The sequence below is a fragment of the Heliangelus exortis genome, chromosome 3 (assembly GCF_036169615.1).
Source record: "Heliangelus exortis chromosome 3, bHelExo1.hap1, whole genome shotgun sequence".
Lineage (NCBI taxonomy): Eukaryota > Metazoa > Chordata > Aves > Apodiformes > Trochilidae > Heliangelus > Heliangelus exortis.
Window position 1 is genome coordinate 3181241 of NC_092424.1, and position 17341 is coordinate 3198581.

At 45.5% G+C, this 17341-nt stretch overlaps 1 protein-coding gene across 1 annotated transcript in view; it reads right to left on the minus strand.

Moving 5' to 3' along the window:
• The window catches only part of TRIM67 (tripartite motif containing 67), a 39178-nt gene that overhangs the window by 4889 nt on the left and 16948 nt on the right, over positions 1 to 17341 (minus strand). The window contains 3 exon segments of the mRNA XM_071738913.1: positions 4899 to 5202; positions 7451 to 7589; positions 10351 to 10496. Coding sequence (XP_071595014.1) covers positions 4899 to 5202; positions 7451 to 7589; positions 10351 to 10496 — 589 coding nt within the window.

The following is a 17341-nucleotide window of genomic DNA, read 5'->3' on the forward strand; positions in this document are numbered from 1 at the left end:
TTTGGCCACAACAACCCCATGGGGAGCTCCAGGCTGGGCACAGAGTGGCTGAGAGCAGCCAGACAGAGAGGGACCTGGGAGTCTGGATTGACAGGAAGGTGACCATGAGCCAGCAGTGTGCCCAGGTGGCCAAGAAGGCCAATGGCATCCTGGGCTGGCTCAGGAACAGCGTGGCCAGCAGGTCCAGGGAAGGGATTCTGCCCCTGTGCTCAGCCCTGGGGAGGCCACAGCTTGAGTCCTGTGTCCAGTTCTGGGCCCCTCAGCTCAGGAAGGAGATTGAGGTGCTGGAGCAGGTCCAGAGAAGAGCAAGGAGGCTGGGAAGGGATCCAGCACAAGTCCTGTGAGGAAGGGCTGAGGGAGCTGGGGGTGTTGAGGCTGGAGAAGAGGAGGCTCAGGGGAGACCTCATCACTCTCTCCAACTCCCTGAAAGGAGGTTGGAGCCAGGGGGGGGTTGGGCTCTTTTCCCAGACGACTTTCAACAAGACAAGAGGACACAGTCTTAAGTTGTGCCAGGGGAGATTTAGGCTGGATATCAGAAAGAATTTTTTTACGGAGAGGGTGATCAGGCAATGGAATGGACTGCCCAGTGAGGTGGTGGATTCTCCATCCCTAGAGACATTTAAAAAGAGCCTGGATGTGGCACTCAGTGCCATGGGCTGGGAACCGCACCAGTGGGTCAAGGGTTGGACTTGATGAGCTCTGAGGTCCCTTCCAACCCAGCTAATTCTATGATTCTATGATTCTATGATTCATGAGCAAATTTTGCTTTTTCTCACTCTTCTGTACCTCATTTAGACAGTGTTAGAGGATAAGTTTTCTAATCTAACCTAATATCTTAAATATAATTCATTATTTTTATCATTATTATATTTATTTTCTAATAAATTCCTTACCTACAATACAAGAAGCTCAAGAGACTCAAGCTGATGTTGTTCCCTCCTGGTACCCTCGTGTGGCAGCATGCAACAAAATCCTGGAAAGCATTTTTTAGAACTACTTCATGACAATTAAATAGAGGCCCCCAGTCACCTGCAGGCCATGGAAAAGCAAAATAAAATCCTGTTTATTGCAATATTTCTTCATCACAGCACTCAGCACTCATTAAATGCTGCTCCAGCTCTGAAGCTCTGCACCACCCTCTCCTTAATTCAAGCAAGTCCCACTTCTCACATTTAAATAATAATTAAATATAAATACAGGGAGTTTTATTTCTGGGGGCAGCAGGAATTCTGAGTGTGCTACGTGGAGGCCAGGAAGGTTGGAATACAGCTAAGAGCAACCTGGCTTCCATGAAAAATGCCACGAGGGTTGAAAAATGGCTTGAGGAATTAATTAAGAGCAGTAATTAAGTCCCACTATTATTGAAAAATAAAGCCTAACCATTTAAAAAAACACTTTAATAAACTGAAGAGTGAGTTTAACTCTCCATTAACAGGATTTTAATCATGACCTTTAGAGTAGTGTAATAATTTTACCATGTTTATTGTCAAGGATGGTATTTTTCAGTCAATTATAAGATTTTTATGTGATGAAAACCTGCCCTTGAGAGCTCTGAAGCCACTGAGGAGTCTCTCTTCATTGCTTTAAGACTACACCCCAAACTCTCCAGGTTTTTACTTCCCACTGCCTTCCAGCACAAAACATTCCAGCACAATTTCCATCTCTTTTCTTTACATAACCCTGCAGTGGATGCAATGGGTTTTGGGGCTGAACAGGTGATTTCCAGGGATAAGAAGGCTGAAAGGCACCTCACAAAGCTATCCCCCTGTCCTAAAATGTTGTGTTTTGGGGTTTTTTTTTTTAACTCAACCTATCCTCAAAGGCTTCTGATGTCATTAGAGGCTTCTGCTCTTGCAGAAGTTAGGAAGTTGTGGTTCAGGTCCAGGGACAGGGACATTAAACCCATCAGGTCCCATGAACAAATCTGCCAAGCTCCACCTCACCTTATCCTTCAAGTCAGGCATTTTTTTATTGCCCTAATTTCTCCTCATGAGGCTCATGAAATAATTACCAAGATGCAATCTCCATCACCTATAAGAGGCTAAAAGCTGACAATAAATTTCCTTTGGGGATTTGCTGGCCTGCATTTGCCTCCAGTGGGGAAAAAAACCAAGCAGGGAGCAAAAGATTATTTCCAAAAGACAGCTAATGAGTTAAAAACCTGACCTACTTGACTGCCACTGTTAAAAATATAATGCCTGGACCTAATTTCACTGAAGCACACATGATTTCCTAAGACTGCATCTGCCCTCTGTGAGAGTGCTTCCCTGGGACAGGAATTCCATGGGTCTATCCATGCCCTGGATGGACCTGCAAAGCTTTTTTGAGTTTTCCCTAGCAAAAACTGGGAAATTAGGATGGACAGAAAGCACTTGGTTTTCCTGTTTAAGCAGGAGGATTGGAAATACAAAGAGTTTCTTTCCATCGTTTGTGCTTCCCAGGAAAAAAAAAGCATATTTGCCAAGAGGAGCATTTTGAGGACTAAATCCATCAAATAGGTTTCTGGGACAGCAAATGCCAGAATTTTTCCAGAAAACATAAGCTGTTTTCACAGAGCATTAAAATTAATACAGCTTAGCATTCCTTCTGCCCTAAATTGAATTAAGATGTACAAGAGAGAGAGAACCTTTTGATGTATTGATTATACTGATGTTATTTTATTCTATATTGTGTTAGGGCATTATTTAGGATCTTTGGAGCCATGGAATATATTCCAGTTGAGGTCAGATGGCTTTTGAGCCAGCTAAAAGATTCTGTGCTTGAAACACAAACTCCCAGCAATTCTCTTATTTAAAATACAATAACTTATTTAAAATATAAAGATGCTAAGTGTCTATCCAACAGGAGCATCACAAGCAGATTTAGGGCAGAGTGAGCACCAACATGAACTTAGGACTTTACAGAGACAATAGCTGCCTGTGAGCACTTAAAAAATCCCTGCAAACCTTTTTTTTAATAACTTGGTTTAATAGAGACAACACCTGAGCAAAAAACTGTGGAAGAATTTCTGGCACAGTCAGCAGAAAACAAAATAATCAGATTTGATTTCTGTTCTGCCTCAGACCTCCTGTGCATCCTGGGTCAGTCACTTTATTCCTATAGCAATCTCCCACTGGATCAGAGTACACAAACACCATTTTCCAAGAAAAACAAGGGATTTAGCATCCTGAATCACACTCTTCCCAAAGGTCTCAGTGCCTGTGGTACCCCAGGGAGCTTCAAGCCAAGCTGACCATGTCCCCCCTACAAAATCCAGCATCACACAAGGAAACAGGAGGTGCCAGGCAGAGGTAACTCTCAGGAGGGCTGAAAACCATGGAACCTTGTCAGAACCACACTGGGTCCGTGCTGGTTGATGCTGTTTTGGGGTCATCCATCCCTGGAGGTCACTCCAGGGTCTTCCCACCATTTTGTTGCCTCTGAGTGATGGGAGGAAGGAGGATCTGCCTGGGAATGATGGCTCAGGGAAATCCTGAGATCCTCCTGTGTGTGAGTTGGTTGTACTGACTGGGACACTTCCCCTGGGTGCAATGGCTCAGAAGCTGTCACTTTGTCCTCGTGGTCCCCTCTGCTCAGACCACCCGAGGTCTCACCTGCAGCATTTTGCCTTTAATCAGGGCTGGTGTCCTGGTTTGGGCCAGGATAAAGGTGATTTTCTGTCTTGTACTTTTGCTTTTAGCTAAGTCTCTTGCAAGCAGTTGCACTTGCTGAAATGAACAGCAAGTTTCTCAGACAGTGTGTGCTTCTAGGACTGATAACACTTGATGTTTAGAGTTACTGCTAGAGACTGGGGTGCAGAGCCAAGGACACTGCTCAGCTCTGAGGAAAACATAAAGAGGTCCCACCTGCAGCCTCCTTTGGGGAGGAACGGACAAGACAGATGCCAGAATTGACCAAACAGAGGATTCCATCCCATACACCTCATCCTCAGTATAAATTTGAGGGATCACGAGGGCCAAGCCAGATTTCCAGCTTCCAGCTGCCTGCCCTTCCTGCCTTTCCTGCTTCCATTCCTTCACCCAGCATCCTGGGAGGATTCCATCCATTCCTCTGCCTGTGCTCCTGATCCATCCCAGCCCATATCTGTGTGTTCCTGCCTCCAGCTCCCAACTCCAGGATTCCAGCCTGGACTTTCCCAGGGCTGCCCTGCAGCCTCGGGGGTGACGTGAGAGCTACTGGGGGAAAGGGGGGAGGAATGTGGGATCCATTTCCTTGTATATTTGTATATATTTATGAATTTTTCCTATTTATCATTCCTGTTTCATTAAAGCTGTGCAGTTTAGTTTCCAACCCATCAGTCTCTCTCACTTATTCTCTCTCCTTTCTTATCAGGGAGGAGAGAGAGATTAATAGAGAGCATCTATCACTGGGTTTAAATGCCAGGCCAGTGTTAAACCCTGACAGCTGGCAACAAACACCTTGGGGAGAGGCCACCACCAGTGCTTTCCCTGATTCTTGTGCAGCCCTGCAGCCAAAACTCCTCCTAAGAAAAGGACTCAACCACTTTTCTCCTTGTGCTCCTCCAGCAATCAGAGAGGAATCAAATTCTCAGCCTGGGGTGCTGGGCTCCTGTTTGCTGAGGCCAGGGGTGAGATGGGCAAAAATGGGCTGAAATCACACAGTTTAGGGAAAAACTGCTAAGAGTGAGGATTACAAAGACCAACACAGATTTCTAGGGTGTAAGTGCTGTCACCAGTGATTTTATGAAGGAATAAAATAACACGTGAAATAACAAACGATAAAACAATAAGAATCAATAATTACACAATAACAATAAAATAATGCTGTTAGCAGGCAGACAGCCCAGATGGCTTTCTGAGACCTCTTTTTTTTTCATGCAAAGCAGGAAAAAAAAAAAAAATGCTCAGTGATGAGAAAAGCAGGCAGGAGGAGCTCACCTGTTGGTGTGAGAGTTGCAGTGCATGAACCAGCTGCGGTTGTTGTCGACGTACATGGCCCAAGCTTTGTCATCTTTGCCCAGCATCATGTCCTTGACCACGTTAATCCTGGCAATCCCAAAAGCTGGATCTGGGTGGTTGTCATACCGGTCCACGTGGAGCTCCCAGTAGTGCACACCCTTGGAAAAAGCTGCAGTGCCAAGGACAACGCGGTCGTCGTAGCTGTTGCAGGTGGCTGTCTGGTTGTCATTGGAGAGCACAATGTCCCTGTGAGCTGAGGAAGGGTCGAAGGTGAACCATGCCACTGGAGAAGAGGGAAAAGGAAAGGCAGGAATTCAGAGAATCACCCGAGTGAAGTGCCACGGTTGGGAAAGACCAAACTCGTGGTGGTAGGACGAGGGGCGATGGTTGGAGGCTTAGATTGGGTGGTGGGAAAAAGGGATTTACCAGCAGGGGAGTGGAAAAATGGGAAAATGGAACAGGATGGAAAAGGAGGCCTTGAATTGGACTGACAGGAAGCTGAACATGAGCCAGCAGTGTGCCCAGGTGGCCAAGAAGGCCAATGGCATCCTGGGCTGGCTCAGGAACAGCGTGGCCAGCAGGTCCAGGGAAGGGATTCTGCCCCTGTGCTCAGCCCTGGGGAGGCCACAGCTTGAGTCCTGTGTCCAGTTCTGGGCCCCTCAGCTCAGGAAGGAGATTGAGGTGCTGGAGCAGGTCCAGAGAAGAGCAAGGAGGCTGGGAAGGGATCCAGCACAAGTCCTGTGAGGAAGGGCTGAGGGAGCTGGGGGTGTTGAGGCTGGAGAAGAGGAGGCTCAGGGGAGACCTCATCACTCTCTCCAACTCCCTGAAAGGAGGTTGGAGCCAGGGGGGGTCAGGCAGATATCAGTAGGATAAGAGGGCACAGACTAAAGAATTTTTTCCTAATATCCAACCTAAACCTCCCCTGGCAGAGCTGAAGCTCTGCCAGGGGAGGTTTAGGTTGGATATTAGGAAAGGATTCTTTGCAGAGAGGGTGCTCAGCCATTGGAATGGGCTGCCCAGGGAAGGGGTGGATTCTCCATCCCTGGAGATATTTCAAAAGAGCCTGGATGTGGCACTCAGTGCCATGGGCTGGGAACCACGGGGGGAGTGGATCAAGGGTTGGACTTGATGAGCTCTGAGGTCCCTTCCAACCCAGCCAATTCTAGGATTCTAAGATTCTATGAATATCCCTGGAGATATTGAGACTTGAGGAGGTTCTGAGCAACCTGATCTGGTTGAGGGTGTCCCTGCTTCCTGCAGGGGGTTGGACTGGATGTCCTTGAGAGATCCCTTCCCACCCAAGTTATTCCAGGGTTCTACAATGATTGTCAGCTGTAAGGGAGAGATATCCCTGTAAAGAGGAAATAAGACTGCCCACAGATCAAGTGCAACTACTTACAAGAGACTCAGCTGAAAGCAAAAGTACAAGACAGAAAATCACCTTTATCCTGGCCCAAACCAGGACATGGTCATTCTACAACCTCTAACACCACTGTGTCCAACCATCAACACCAACCCAGCCCCCCAAGAAAAAAAAAAATTATCTACCTCACCATGCCCACTGGGACATGTCCTGAAGTGCCTCACCTGCATGGGTTTTAAATAATTCTAAGGATGGTGACTCCACCACCTCCCTGGGCAGCCCATCCCTGGGCCTGACCACTCCTTCAGGGAAGAAATTCTTCCTCAAATCTATTCTGAACCTCCCCTGGTGCAACTTCAGCCCATTTCCTCTGGTCCTGTCATTATTTACTTGAGAGAAGAGCCCAGCACCCACCTCCCTAAACCTCCTTTCAGGTTGCTGTACAGAGATTCTGTAGATGATGGCAGAACATAGATGAATTGGTTCAGGATGGCCATTAATGGAAATGGAGTTCCAGTGTGGCTGTGCTGGTTAGGACTGACTCCATCAGTTTATCAAAGGGAGAAAAAAAAAAGTTTAAAAATACCCAAGCAACAGAAAAAGCTCTTAAAGTGTAAATATTTTACACTGGCCTATTTTGGCAACACAGCATAAAAGTGGAAGTGGTAACAGCATCCTGATTCATTACAATGTCCTTAATGAAGATGAACTTGTTGTAAGGCCAGTGTGGATGTCAAGTAGAATTACAGAGGAACAAGTAGGAATTCCCATCCCTGCATTAACAGACCCTGCTGTGAAATTGAAGCAGTAGTGACAAAAAAAAAAAAAAAAAAAAAAAAAAAAAAGGCAAATTCCAACGATATAGGGAGCAGTGGAGAAAGAGTGGCACAAAAATACCCCCATGTCTTGTACAGCTGCTTCTGCAAATCAGAATCCAGACTTCTACAGCCAAATAAAATTGCATTACTTGAAATTTGAATGGAAAATCCCCAAAAAGTGCCACGAGAAGAGCTCAGTCCCTGTGCACACTCAGTTTCTGGCCTCTCTGAACAGATGCTCCAAACTCACCAAGTGCCAAAGATATGAGTGGGTATAAAGGGGTGGAAGTGTCCTGCCACTGAGACCTGTAGTTTTTCACTCAGAAACTGGCATAAAAACCCCAACTCACCATCAGATGTCTGTAAAATGACTGTTTTGCTGTAAGGACCAACCCCTGAGGAGTTGAAAGCTTTGACTCTTGCATTATAGGTACTGTTGAAGTGAAGGCCATCGATGGTGCAGAGAGTCTCCTTGCCAACATATACTTCCTAAAAATTAAAAAAAAATAATAATAATAATTAAAAAGGAGAAAGAGTGACATAGTTTAACTGTTTCTCTGTGCTTTGTGATCACAAGTTAAGACTTTTCAATGCAAGCCACAAATGAACAGCTTTTCATTGCTCCCCAGGATTTATTCTGCTATAAAATGGAGAGTACAGAGGTGGAGACATCAAGGATGGTTGGCAGAGGAGACACTAAGGTGAAGATGAAGCTGGAAGGGTACAGCAATAAAAGGCAACACAGAAATATCCTAATTATTATCCTTTTCTCCTAAACACCTGCTCCAAAACACTGTTTTGGATAGTAAGCATTATTATTCTCTTGGAAAGGTTGTCTCATGTCTGTGTTGAAATAGAATTTTGAAACCTGGAAACAAAGAGCCAGATGAAGCTGATCTCCTAAAGATGAGAATCACATCCATCACATGGTGAGCCAGGAGCCAGACAACTGAGACATCAAAGGCTGCAAAGATTTAGTGAACAGCAAGCACTTGTGTGATGCAGAATATTTCAGGAGGACCATCCAGGCACAGTAACAAAGAGGATCAGACAGATGAAGAACTAAAAGAAGCCTGGAGACCTCATGCTTGTTGGAAAACTGAGCAGAAAATGACAGGGAAAATCCTCTTTTGGCAGAGGGTTGAAAGCCTCAGTTCCTTTCCACCTCTGATTTCTGTGATTCTGTGAAATCCAGGGATTTATTGTAGCCAAGAACCTCAAGAGCTTAAAGCTGTGACTAAGGAGAGCACTCAGGTTTAGTTAAGAGACTTAAGTGTATGCCTAAAAGCAGTCTTGTTGGTTAAGGCTCTTTGATCTGAACCTGAAGCAAATTAATTATGTGACAAAGAAAGGGATTATTTAAGTTTAGCACAGGCCATGAGTTTGTCCCCTTTGCTGCCATGGCAGCTGCTACAAACCCCAGAATCTCTTGGGTCCTGAGTTAGCTGATGATCTTCCATGGAGAGAAGGAAGAGATTTAATAGAATTTTATTATTTTAGAATAATATTTTATAGAATTTTTATTATTAAAATTAAAAGCTCTATTTGTAAGGTAACTTCCCCCTTTTGCTAATCCATTTCCTATTTTCACCACTGTTCACTGCTTGTGTTTGTTGAGATGGATGCTCTCTGCTACACCAGGAGACAAAACCCTTTCTTTAAATCCATGCAGGGAACACTGATAAAGTGCAGTCAGTGCCACTGCTTTCAGAGATAAAATCCTTCATGAAAAGGCTCAGCCAACTCTTATTAAAATGGCATTGCTGAGAAGCCAGCACTTCATCTTTCAATGAGGAAAACTGAGGGCACATCAAGCAAAAACATCCCCCTGGGAATTTTTCACCCTATATTTTTAAGGACTGAGATGGTTTTGTACCTTTTTTCAAGCCCAAATCTTGACAGGGCAGCACTGGCAGTCCTAAAACCTTTGCCAGTTATAAAACTCCCCAGAGGAACAGGCTTGGGGATGCACGAGCCTTTAATCTTGTTTATCCACAAGAATTTGTTTAGGTGTGAATACCACTTTAAAAAGCTTTATCCAAGACACCAGAATTCCCAAGTCTTCATCCATCAGGCACTAATCACTCTTACCTAATATTATATCATAACTATGAGCAGCTCCCAGGAGCTGTTCCCTAAAGTCCCTTTGCAACCCCAAGGGAAATGAGACTTGGACCAAGGAACTGAGACCTCCCAGAACCACAGCACCCATTTCAAAATTCCCTGTGGATTTTGCTTGTTTGCACCCAAACCAGGTGCCTTTGTGGCTGTGGGTGCAGGAGTTTGGCAGAGGGAGGAAATTCCTGAGGTGGAGCCATGCCAGGACATTTTCAGCTTGAGAAACCTTTGGGTTTCCAGTGAGAAGCATCTCCCAAAGAAATGCCACTCCATCTTTTTGGCAAAATTTCCCATTTGTGAAGAGAGCAGCTGTCCTCCACAGCCATATCCAGATGCTTTCCAAGCATTAATCCCTAGGGAATGAGCTGGGCCAGCCTGGTCCCAGAGGAAGAGGAGCAGGGAGGAAGGGTCACAGCTTCCAGCAGAAGCTGATTTGATTATTTCTGTAGTGTTTTTATTGGGATGTGGTGAGAAGGGATGGGAGATTCTTCTTCCTAGAAGAACCCTGCTCCTGTAGGCAGGAGCAAAAGAGTTTTGGAACCATCCCAAGGGTCTGGAAGCACTTGGGATGTCTTCCCATACTTACCAATCCCATTGCAGCATGGCTGTGGAAAACTTCCACCAGCCTGATCTCATCCACTCCCAGCAAAGAAGATTTAGAAACCTTGTGTGATCCCATTTTGACTCAAAAAATAAAAATTAAAAATAAAAAAAAAACGGGAAAAAAAACGCATTGCATTTCTGGACCAAGAATCTCAGCTGTCAAAACAGGGGGCTGGGGACAGATGAGAGTTGGGGCCTCAAAGAAATTTCTGTTTTGTAGGATCTTTGCTGTGTTAGGATCCAGGGGGACCACACAGAGGATGCTGTAGTGACTTGAAATGCCATGGTTCACTCCAGCAGGGGATGTGCAGCTCTGCCAGAGAACAACCTCCCCCAGAGCTCCTTAAGCAAGCTGAGGGTCCTTCTAAATAAGCATCATTTCCAGCTGGGGCTTTCCACATCCATGTGGCAGCAGAAGCAGAAGACAGCCTGTACCTTCCCCACCCTCAGACAGAGACAAATCCACACCCTGAGGGGACTCAGACACAAGGAAACACAAAGAGAGATAAATGCTGAATGAAATTCTCACTCGGAATTGGCCACCATCTCCATCATCAAGTTCCAAGATATAACCCTCCACTGGGTTGTGGCTCAAAGGTGGCATCCTCCAGGCCAGTGTCACACTGTTGTTCCTGGTACAACACTTCTCCAGCTGTAGCAATGGGACGGGTGGCACTGCAACAGGAACTGGGTACAGGTTAGTGTCACCCTGCCCTACCTCCTCCTCCTGTCCCTGGGGGGAGAGGAAATATTCCTTAGGAAGAGAGGCCATTCCCTCCCTTGAATCATAAGGCAGTAAAAAAAATGAGATAACAAAGTGTCAGCACTCATCTAGGCAAAGCATTTGGCTGAAAGATGTGAACAGAACCAGGTCTGGATGTGCTCCTGGTGGCCCTTAAGGACTCCAGTTTGGGGACCTCACGTGTGGTTTCCTACCCAGGACTCACTGTCTGGAAGTTTTCTCTCTTGCCAAAGCACTTTGTCCCCAAGAGTAAAGAGGTGGCACTGGGTTTCTCAGGCCACGGGGTGACATGGGAGGTGCAGAGCTGCCAGGAAGCCCAGCTCATTAATCCAAAATTGGATTATTAGCCAGCAGAACAGCCACTTCTTCCATCATGGTGATAAGGCAGAGCCTGAGCTCCCCTGACAGCAGCAAAACAATTCTTCACAGTAGGCTTTAAGGTTTTTTTTTAATCTAATCTAACAAAAACACCCTAGTCCCCCACTTTTTCCTCAAATCACCTTGGGTATGTTATCTTTATGGCAGCCATACTTCAAATTGAAGAAAATTTGCCACTTTTACCTAAATCCCTTGCTTCAGGTAGCAAAAGAAACTTCTGCATCCCAGCTTGTGGCCCTCCCTGTGGGTACAAAGTTACCTATCTGCTAACATCTCTTTTCAGTGACTTGCCCAGGAGAAACACCAAGAGGCTGCTGACCAAACCAGCATCTTAAAAATAAAAATTAATATCTCTGGAAATATTCCAGGTCAGCTTGGATGGGATTCTTCATGTAGTTGAAAGTGTCCCAGCTCACTGCAGTGGGGTTGGATCTGTGAGGACCCTCCCAGCCCAAATGTTCTATAAAATATTCAGGGAAAGAAGTTTCCACACCTTCTCTGCTAAACACAACCAACTCTCTCACTGAGATTAAACTCTCTCACTGATGATAAAATGAAAATTGGGTCTTCTGCCCATGTGTTTTATGCACCACTGAGCTAAGAGAGGGGAGGTGGGCTACGGGTGATGTAGAAACCTTGCCTGGTCCTCTGCCCAAGGCTGAATTTCTCTGTTCAGCATCATCTCTGCAGAGCTCACTGTGTCTTGCAAAGAGCTGAGTGCTCACTGACTTAACCTCTTAACAACATCAGTTTGCTCTTCTTTTTATCTGTTCCACTTGGAGTTTATTTTCCTCTCCCTCTCTGCCTGCCTGAGAGCTGAGCCCTTGGGCTGCTCCTTTTCTCCTATTTTACCTCTCCAGATAAAAGAGGATTTTTCAGGTTCTCTGTACCAAGCAGCCTGTAGGAAAAGGGATGGAGGCAAAAGCTTCACCCTCACTTTGGAAGTGACACAAAAATCAACATCACACTTGTGACAAACAGTGCAGAAACTGCCCTGGCTTTCTGCTGGCATCACCCCAGTGAGGGCAGATGGTTGGGAGCCCAGAAGAATGACTGCAGTTTGAAACAAAAGAGCTTTATAAATGAGCTCTTGATGGGTTTTAGGTGAAAAGAGGGAAAAATAAAAGCCTTGTTCCTATTCCTTGATATTTAAGGATGATTCAGAGGGTGTAATGAGTAAAAAAAATTGTTTTTTCACATGGAAAGTTCAGGGTTTTCTCGAGGAGACACAGCCTGGGGAGTTAACAGAAATGTGACATTGCAAGAGTCAAAACCCCAAAAAGGAGGAATTTAGAGGCAATGGGATTTTTTTTCAAGTGAACTATTTTAAGTTTGGGGTTTTGTTTGTGCTTGTCAGGCTGGGTATTTCCAGGGAAATGAGTCTGGGAGAGGATTGGGGCAGATCTGGCATCCCCACACCTACCATTTCAGCTCAGAGGTTGAGCCTCTCAGGAGGCATTTGCTGGGTCCTCCCCAACATTCTGAGACTCCCCCTGGCAAAACTGGATGAAAACTTCATTCCTCAAGTTTCAAGAGTGCAAAATAGCCAACACCCTCTCATCTCTGAAAAAAAAAAAACCACCAACCTCTCCAAGCCCCTGCAAAAGTCTCCTTTCAGGGACTGTTCACATAATGCACAACCCTGGGAAAAAAACCAAAATGAAGGAAAACAGAGCAGAATTTCTGGGGAGGGGTAAGTTTTTTACAAATCCCTTTTCATTGTGGCACCAGGAATGCTGTCTAGGATTACAATATGTTTTCAGATGGGAAAGTGCTGCTCTTTCCACTTCCCAGAGGCAGTCTGAATTTTAGTCCTGGGTGTGAGAGTCACACACACCACAAGGAAGTGTCTGGGCTTTTTTGATGGGTCCCTGGACATTTAAGTTTTTAATCCTTATCCTTTTAATCCTCTTCCCTTTGGAGCAGCATTTGGCCTGAACTGGACAAGCTGCAGTAGCTGAAGGAGAGATAAGAAGTTCCTACCAAATATCTGTGCAGCTTTGACACTCACTGCATCTGCTCTCCTGCCTCCTCCCCTGGATCCTGATGGGCAGAGATTTCCTTTGATCCCAGATGCCCTCCAGGAGGAGAAAAGGTGAACACTTGTTGGAGAAGTCAGAGCTGGATAATGGGGACACTGGGATGTATTTCATAGTGAAAGAGCAATGGGACAGGACTGAGAAAAATGATAGGGTAAGTGTCAGAAAAAAAAAGAAAAAAAGTCTGAGATATTAAATTACAGAGCTGTCCCACTTCTTGTTCAACTTCAAGTCCTCTAGAGAATTTTTGAAGGAAAAGATTACAGATCTAAAGGGAGCAGTGACACTGCATGGGCACTGTAAGACCTATTAATGAGTCTGAATGATGTCCTGCTCTTTTAAAAGTGCTCCAAGCAGGTCACACTTAACTACAAGGTGTAACACTGAGGAGCACTAATGTGCCCCAAACCTGCAGTATGGCCCTGGAAAATACCCAGAACAGTGCCCTAGGAACAGGGTTATGGAGAGAGAAGGAAAGACCAGGGGCAAAGAACTGGGTCCATGGCCCAGAGCAGACAGAACCAGGAATAAAGCCTATGATGAAATGGTTGCTCTTTCATTATCAGCTGTGTGTATCAGGAGATGTCCCTGGGGAGAATTTTTGCAGAAGGAGGAAGGAGTCACTCCTGGCAAGGAGAAGGGGCATAGGAATCATAGAATCCTAGAATCCTAGAATTGTCTGGGTTGGAAGGGACCTCAGAGCTCATCAAGTCCAACCCTTGATCCACTCCCCCCGTGGTTCCCAGCCCATGGCACTGAGTGCCACATCCAGGCTCTTTTGAAATATCTCCAGGGATGGAGAATCCACCCCTTCCCTGGGCAGCCCATTCCAATGGCTGAGCACCCTCTCCAGAAAGAAATTCTTTCTAATGTCCAACCTAACCCTCCCCTGGCAGAGTTTCAGCCCATCTCTTGTCCTACTGGTATCTATCTGGGAGCAGAGCCCAACCCCCCCTGGCTCCAACCTCCTTTCAGGGAGTTGGAGAGAGTGATGAGGTCTCCCCTGAGCCTCCTCTTCTCCAGCCTCAACACCCCCAGCTCCCTCAGCCCTTCCTCACAGGACTTGTGCTGGATCCCTTCCCAGCCTCCTTGCTCTTCTCTGGACCTGCTCCAGCACCTCAATCTCCTTCCTGAGCTGAGGGGCCCAGAACTGGACACAGGACTCAAGCTGTGGCCTCCCCAGGGCTGAGCACAGGGGCAGAATCCCTTCCCTGGACCTGCTGGCCACAGTGAGGGGGCACATTTTAGGGGGTACATTTTAGGGGATACATTTTAGTACCTACATTTTTTCCTATTTTATACCAAGCCTGCATGCCAGCTGCAGCTGTTTGAACAAAAACCTGGGACACTCTCTTGCCTCTGCCCATAGCTTGCAGGGGGGAAATGTGATGTTCACACTGAGCCACAGAGAGGAGAGGAACTTGGTGCCAGGCACTCAGAAAAAGCATCAGGAAACATGGGCAGAGGAAAGGGATCTGGGAAAGCTCAAGAGGCCAGCAATTAGTAAAGCTTTGTGTGTGTCAGCCCAGGGAGCATGGGGCTCTTGACCAAAGACCCTTTGCTCAGCATGCCTGCTTAAGCATGACTTCTGCACCTTATCACATTTAATTTCTTTCCAAATTGGGTTTTTTTTTTGTTTTTCCTTTCTGTAAAAAAACTATAAAAGCACCCCCTGAGCTCTACTGAGATGAGTTTAAATGTGGTCTTATCCAGAGTCCAGCAGGAAGGCACATGAATAAGTCACCAAGGCAAATATAATGGGATTTGTTCCCATTTTCATTCTTCTTTGCCTAACACAGGGAATCAATGTTTGCTCCCAAGCATGCTTTCACTCTAAATGACCCATGCAAGCTCACTGAGGTTGAATGAGGCCAGAGATTGAAAAAAAAACAACCTGATTCAGTCATGCACTAAGCATTGATAACAATAGTACAGACCCTACACTGCAAAGCTTCTGGAACAAAAAAATTTGCAGCTGGAAAAGCCACACTGGTCCTGCTCCCCTGGGGTTCTCCTAAACTCCCTTTGCAGATCATCTGTGATGTCTTTAATGCATCTACTCTTGGCAGATCAAGCAATATAGGGACTTAGTAACACCTCACCATCACCATCTGGCAAAGATGCTTTGTTGGAACACTGGGATAGGAGAGAGAGGAGCAGAGATTTTACTCTGTGAAACTGGAGGCTCAGAAGGATAAATAGCAAAACATTGCCCTGCAACACCAGCTTCTCCTCACAAAATGGTGTTCTCAGTAAGTCCAGGTGCTTGCCTGCTCTGTGGTACCTGCATTTCTGGATACAAGAGGCTGCCATGCAGGAGGAGATGATGCAGAGCTGGTTGGAGTCATAAAGGTAAAACTTCAGGAGCAGGAATGCTACTGAGCAGTTGAAATGCAAACAGATTTGCTGCCATCAGCTGAAGAAATACAAATACACCTCTGAGTCAGCTGAAGAAATACAAATACACCTCTGAATTTTTGTGATGAAGGGCTCAGGACTTGACAGAAGCCACAGTAACACCAGGTATCAAAGCTGCTCCCAGCTGTGCTCAGCTTCAGCCTGTGCTACAACACACAGCTGGGAGAGGCTTAAACATCAGAGGGTCTAATTAATCATCAATAATCATCAATATCAGCATGGGAGGAGCTGGTGGTTTGTTCTGCTTGGGCACAGAAGCAGGAGGGGGAATACTGCCAGCTCTTACACCCCTTCAGAACCAGGGGCCAGGTTGATGCCATGCTCTGTACATCATGATGCTGTGCTCACCAACCTGATGTAACTTGTAATTTAATCCCTGGTCCAGGCAAACCCATCCTCTGGGTAATCTGGTTGGGGCAGAAGTCCTGTCCTCTGCTCTTCAGGCCATGCTTAGCTTGGTGTCAGATCCTCACTGTGATTTTATGACAAATGAGAGCAGAGCAGGCAGCACTTGCAGAAAGCTCCAGTGAATCTGCCTCAATTAAAGCCTCATAATTAAACCTTCAAGCTTAAACCAGGTGAATGTCCAAAAGCCAAACAGCTAAGCTGCCCTCAGCCCAGGTGTTCTGGGGTTAATCAGCAGGCTAAGTAGATAGTGGGTATTTATTTGGGTAGGAGAGTGGTGGAAGATTAGTATTAAATATATTTACCAATAAGTATGGGCAGCATTGAATATAAATTGATTTTAAAAGACATTATTCAGTGGCAATCTTTTCCTCTTGACACCACTCTCCTGGCTCTCAGCATCAGGAGCAGCTCACAGATTTTTCTAACTTTAACCTATTCTGCTTATGGCAAGCTGCAAACCACTCTTGGTGGGTTGACTTCAGCCTCTGTTTATCCCTTGTTCCTCCACATATTTATCTGCCAAATTATACCCCTTAATTACTTTGTCTTGGGCCTCTTAGGTTCAGAATGAGGCCAAGAGAGAACAGAGAAATGGGACTGAAATCTTTATACTTGCTCTGAGTCAAATAAAGCCCATCCAGCATCAAGGCACCATTATCCTCAACTCATTCATTTACTTCTGGGCAGCATTAAATATAAACTGATTTTAAAATACAGTATTCAGTAGTAATCTTCTCCTCTTGACACCATTTTCCTGGCTCTCAGCATCAGGAGCAGCTCACAGATGTTTTCTGAGTAACTTTAACCTATCCTGCTTATGGCAGGATGCAAACCACTCTTGGTTGACTTCAGCCTTGTTTATCCCTTGTTCCTCCATGTATTTATCTGCCAAATTATGCCCCTTAATTACTTTGTCTTGGGCCTCTTAGGTTCAGAATGAGGCCAAGAGAGAACAGAGAAATGGGACTGAAATCTTTATACTTGCTCTGAGTCAAATAAAGCCCATCCAGCAGCAAGGCACCATTATCCTCAACCCATTCATTTACTTCTGGGCAGCATTAAATATAAACTGATTTTAAAATACAGTATTCAGGAGTAGTCTTCTCCTCTTGACACCATTTTCCTGGCTCTCAGCATCAGGAGCAGCTCACAGGTGTTTTCTGAGTAACTTTAACCTATCCTGCTTATGGCAGGATGCAAACCACTCTTGGTTGACTTCAGTTTATCCCTTGTTCCTCCACATATTTATCTGCCAAATTATGCCCCTTAATTACTTTGTCTTGGGTTTCTTAGGTTCAGAATGAGGCCAAGAAAGAACAGAGAAACGGGACTGAAATCTTTATACTTGCTCTGAGTCAAATAAAGCCCATCCAGCAGCAAGGCACCATTATCCTTAACTCATTCATTTACTTCTGGCAGCCTCTGCCCTGACACCCACGTGTGGAATTAAGGCTTGGATCACCACTGAGGGAAGTTCATGGCATCATTCCCAGGGACCACAATGGCCTTCAAATACAGACAGTCTATGGATCTAT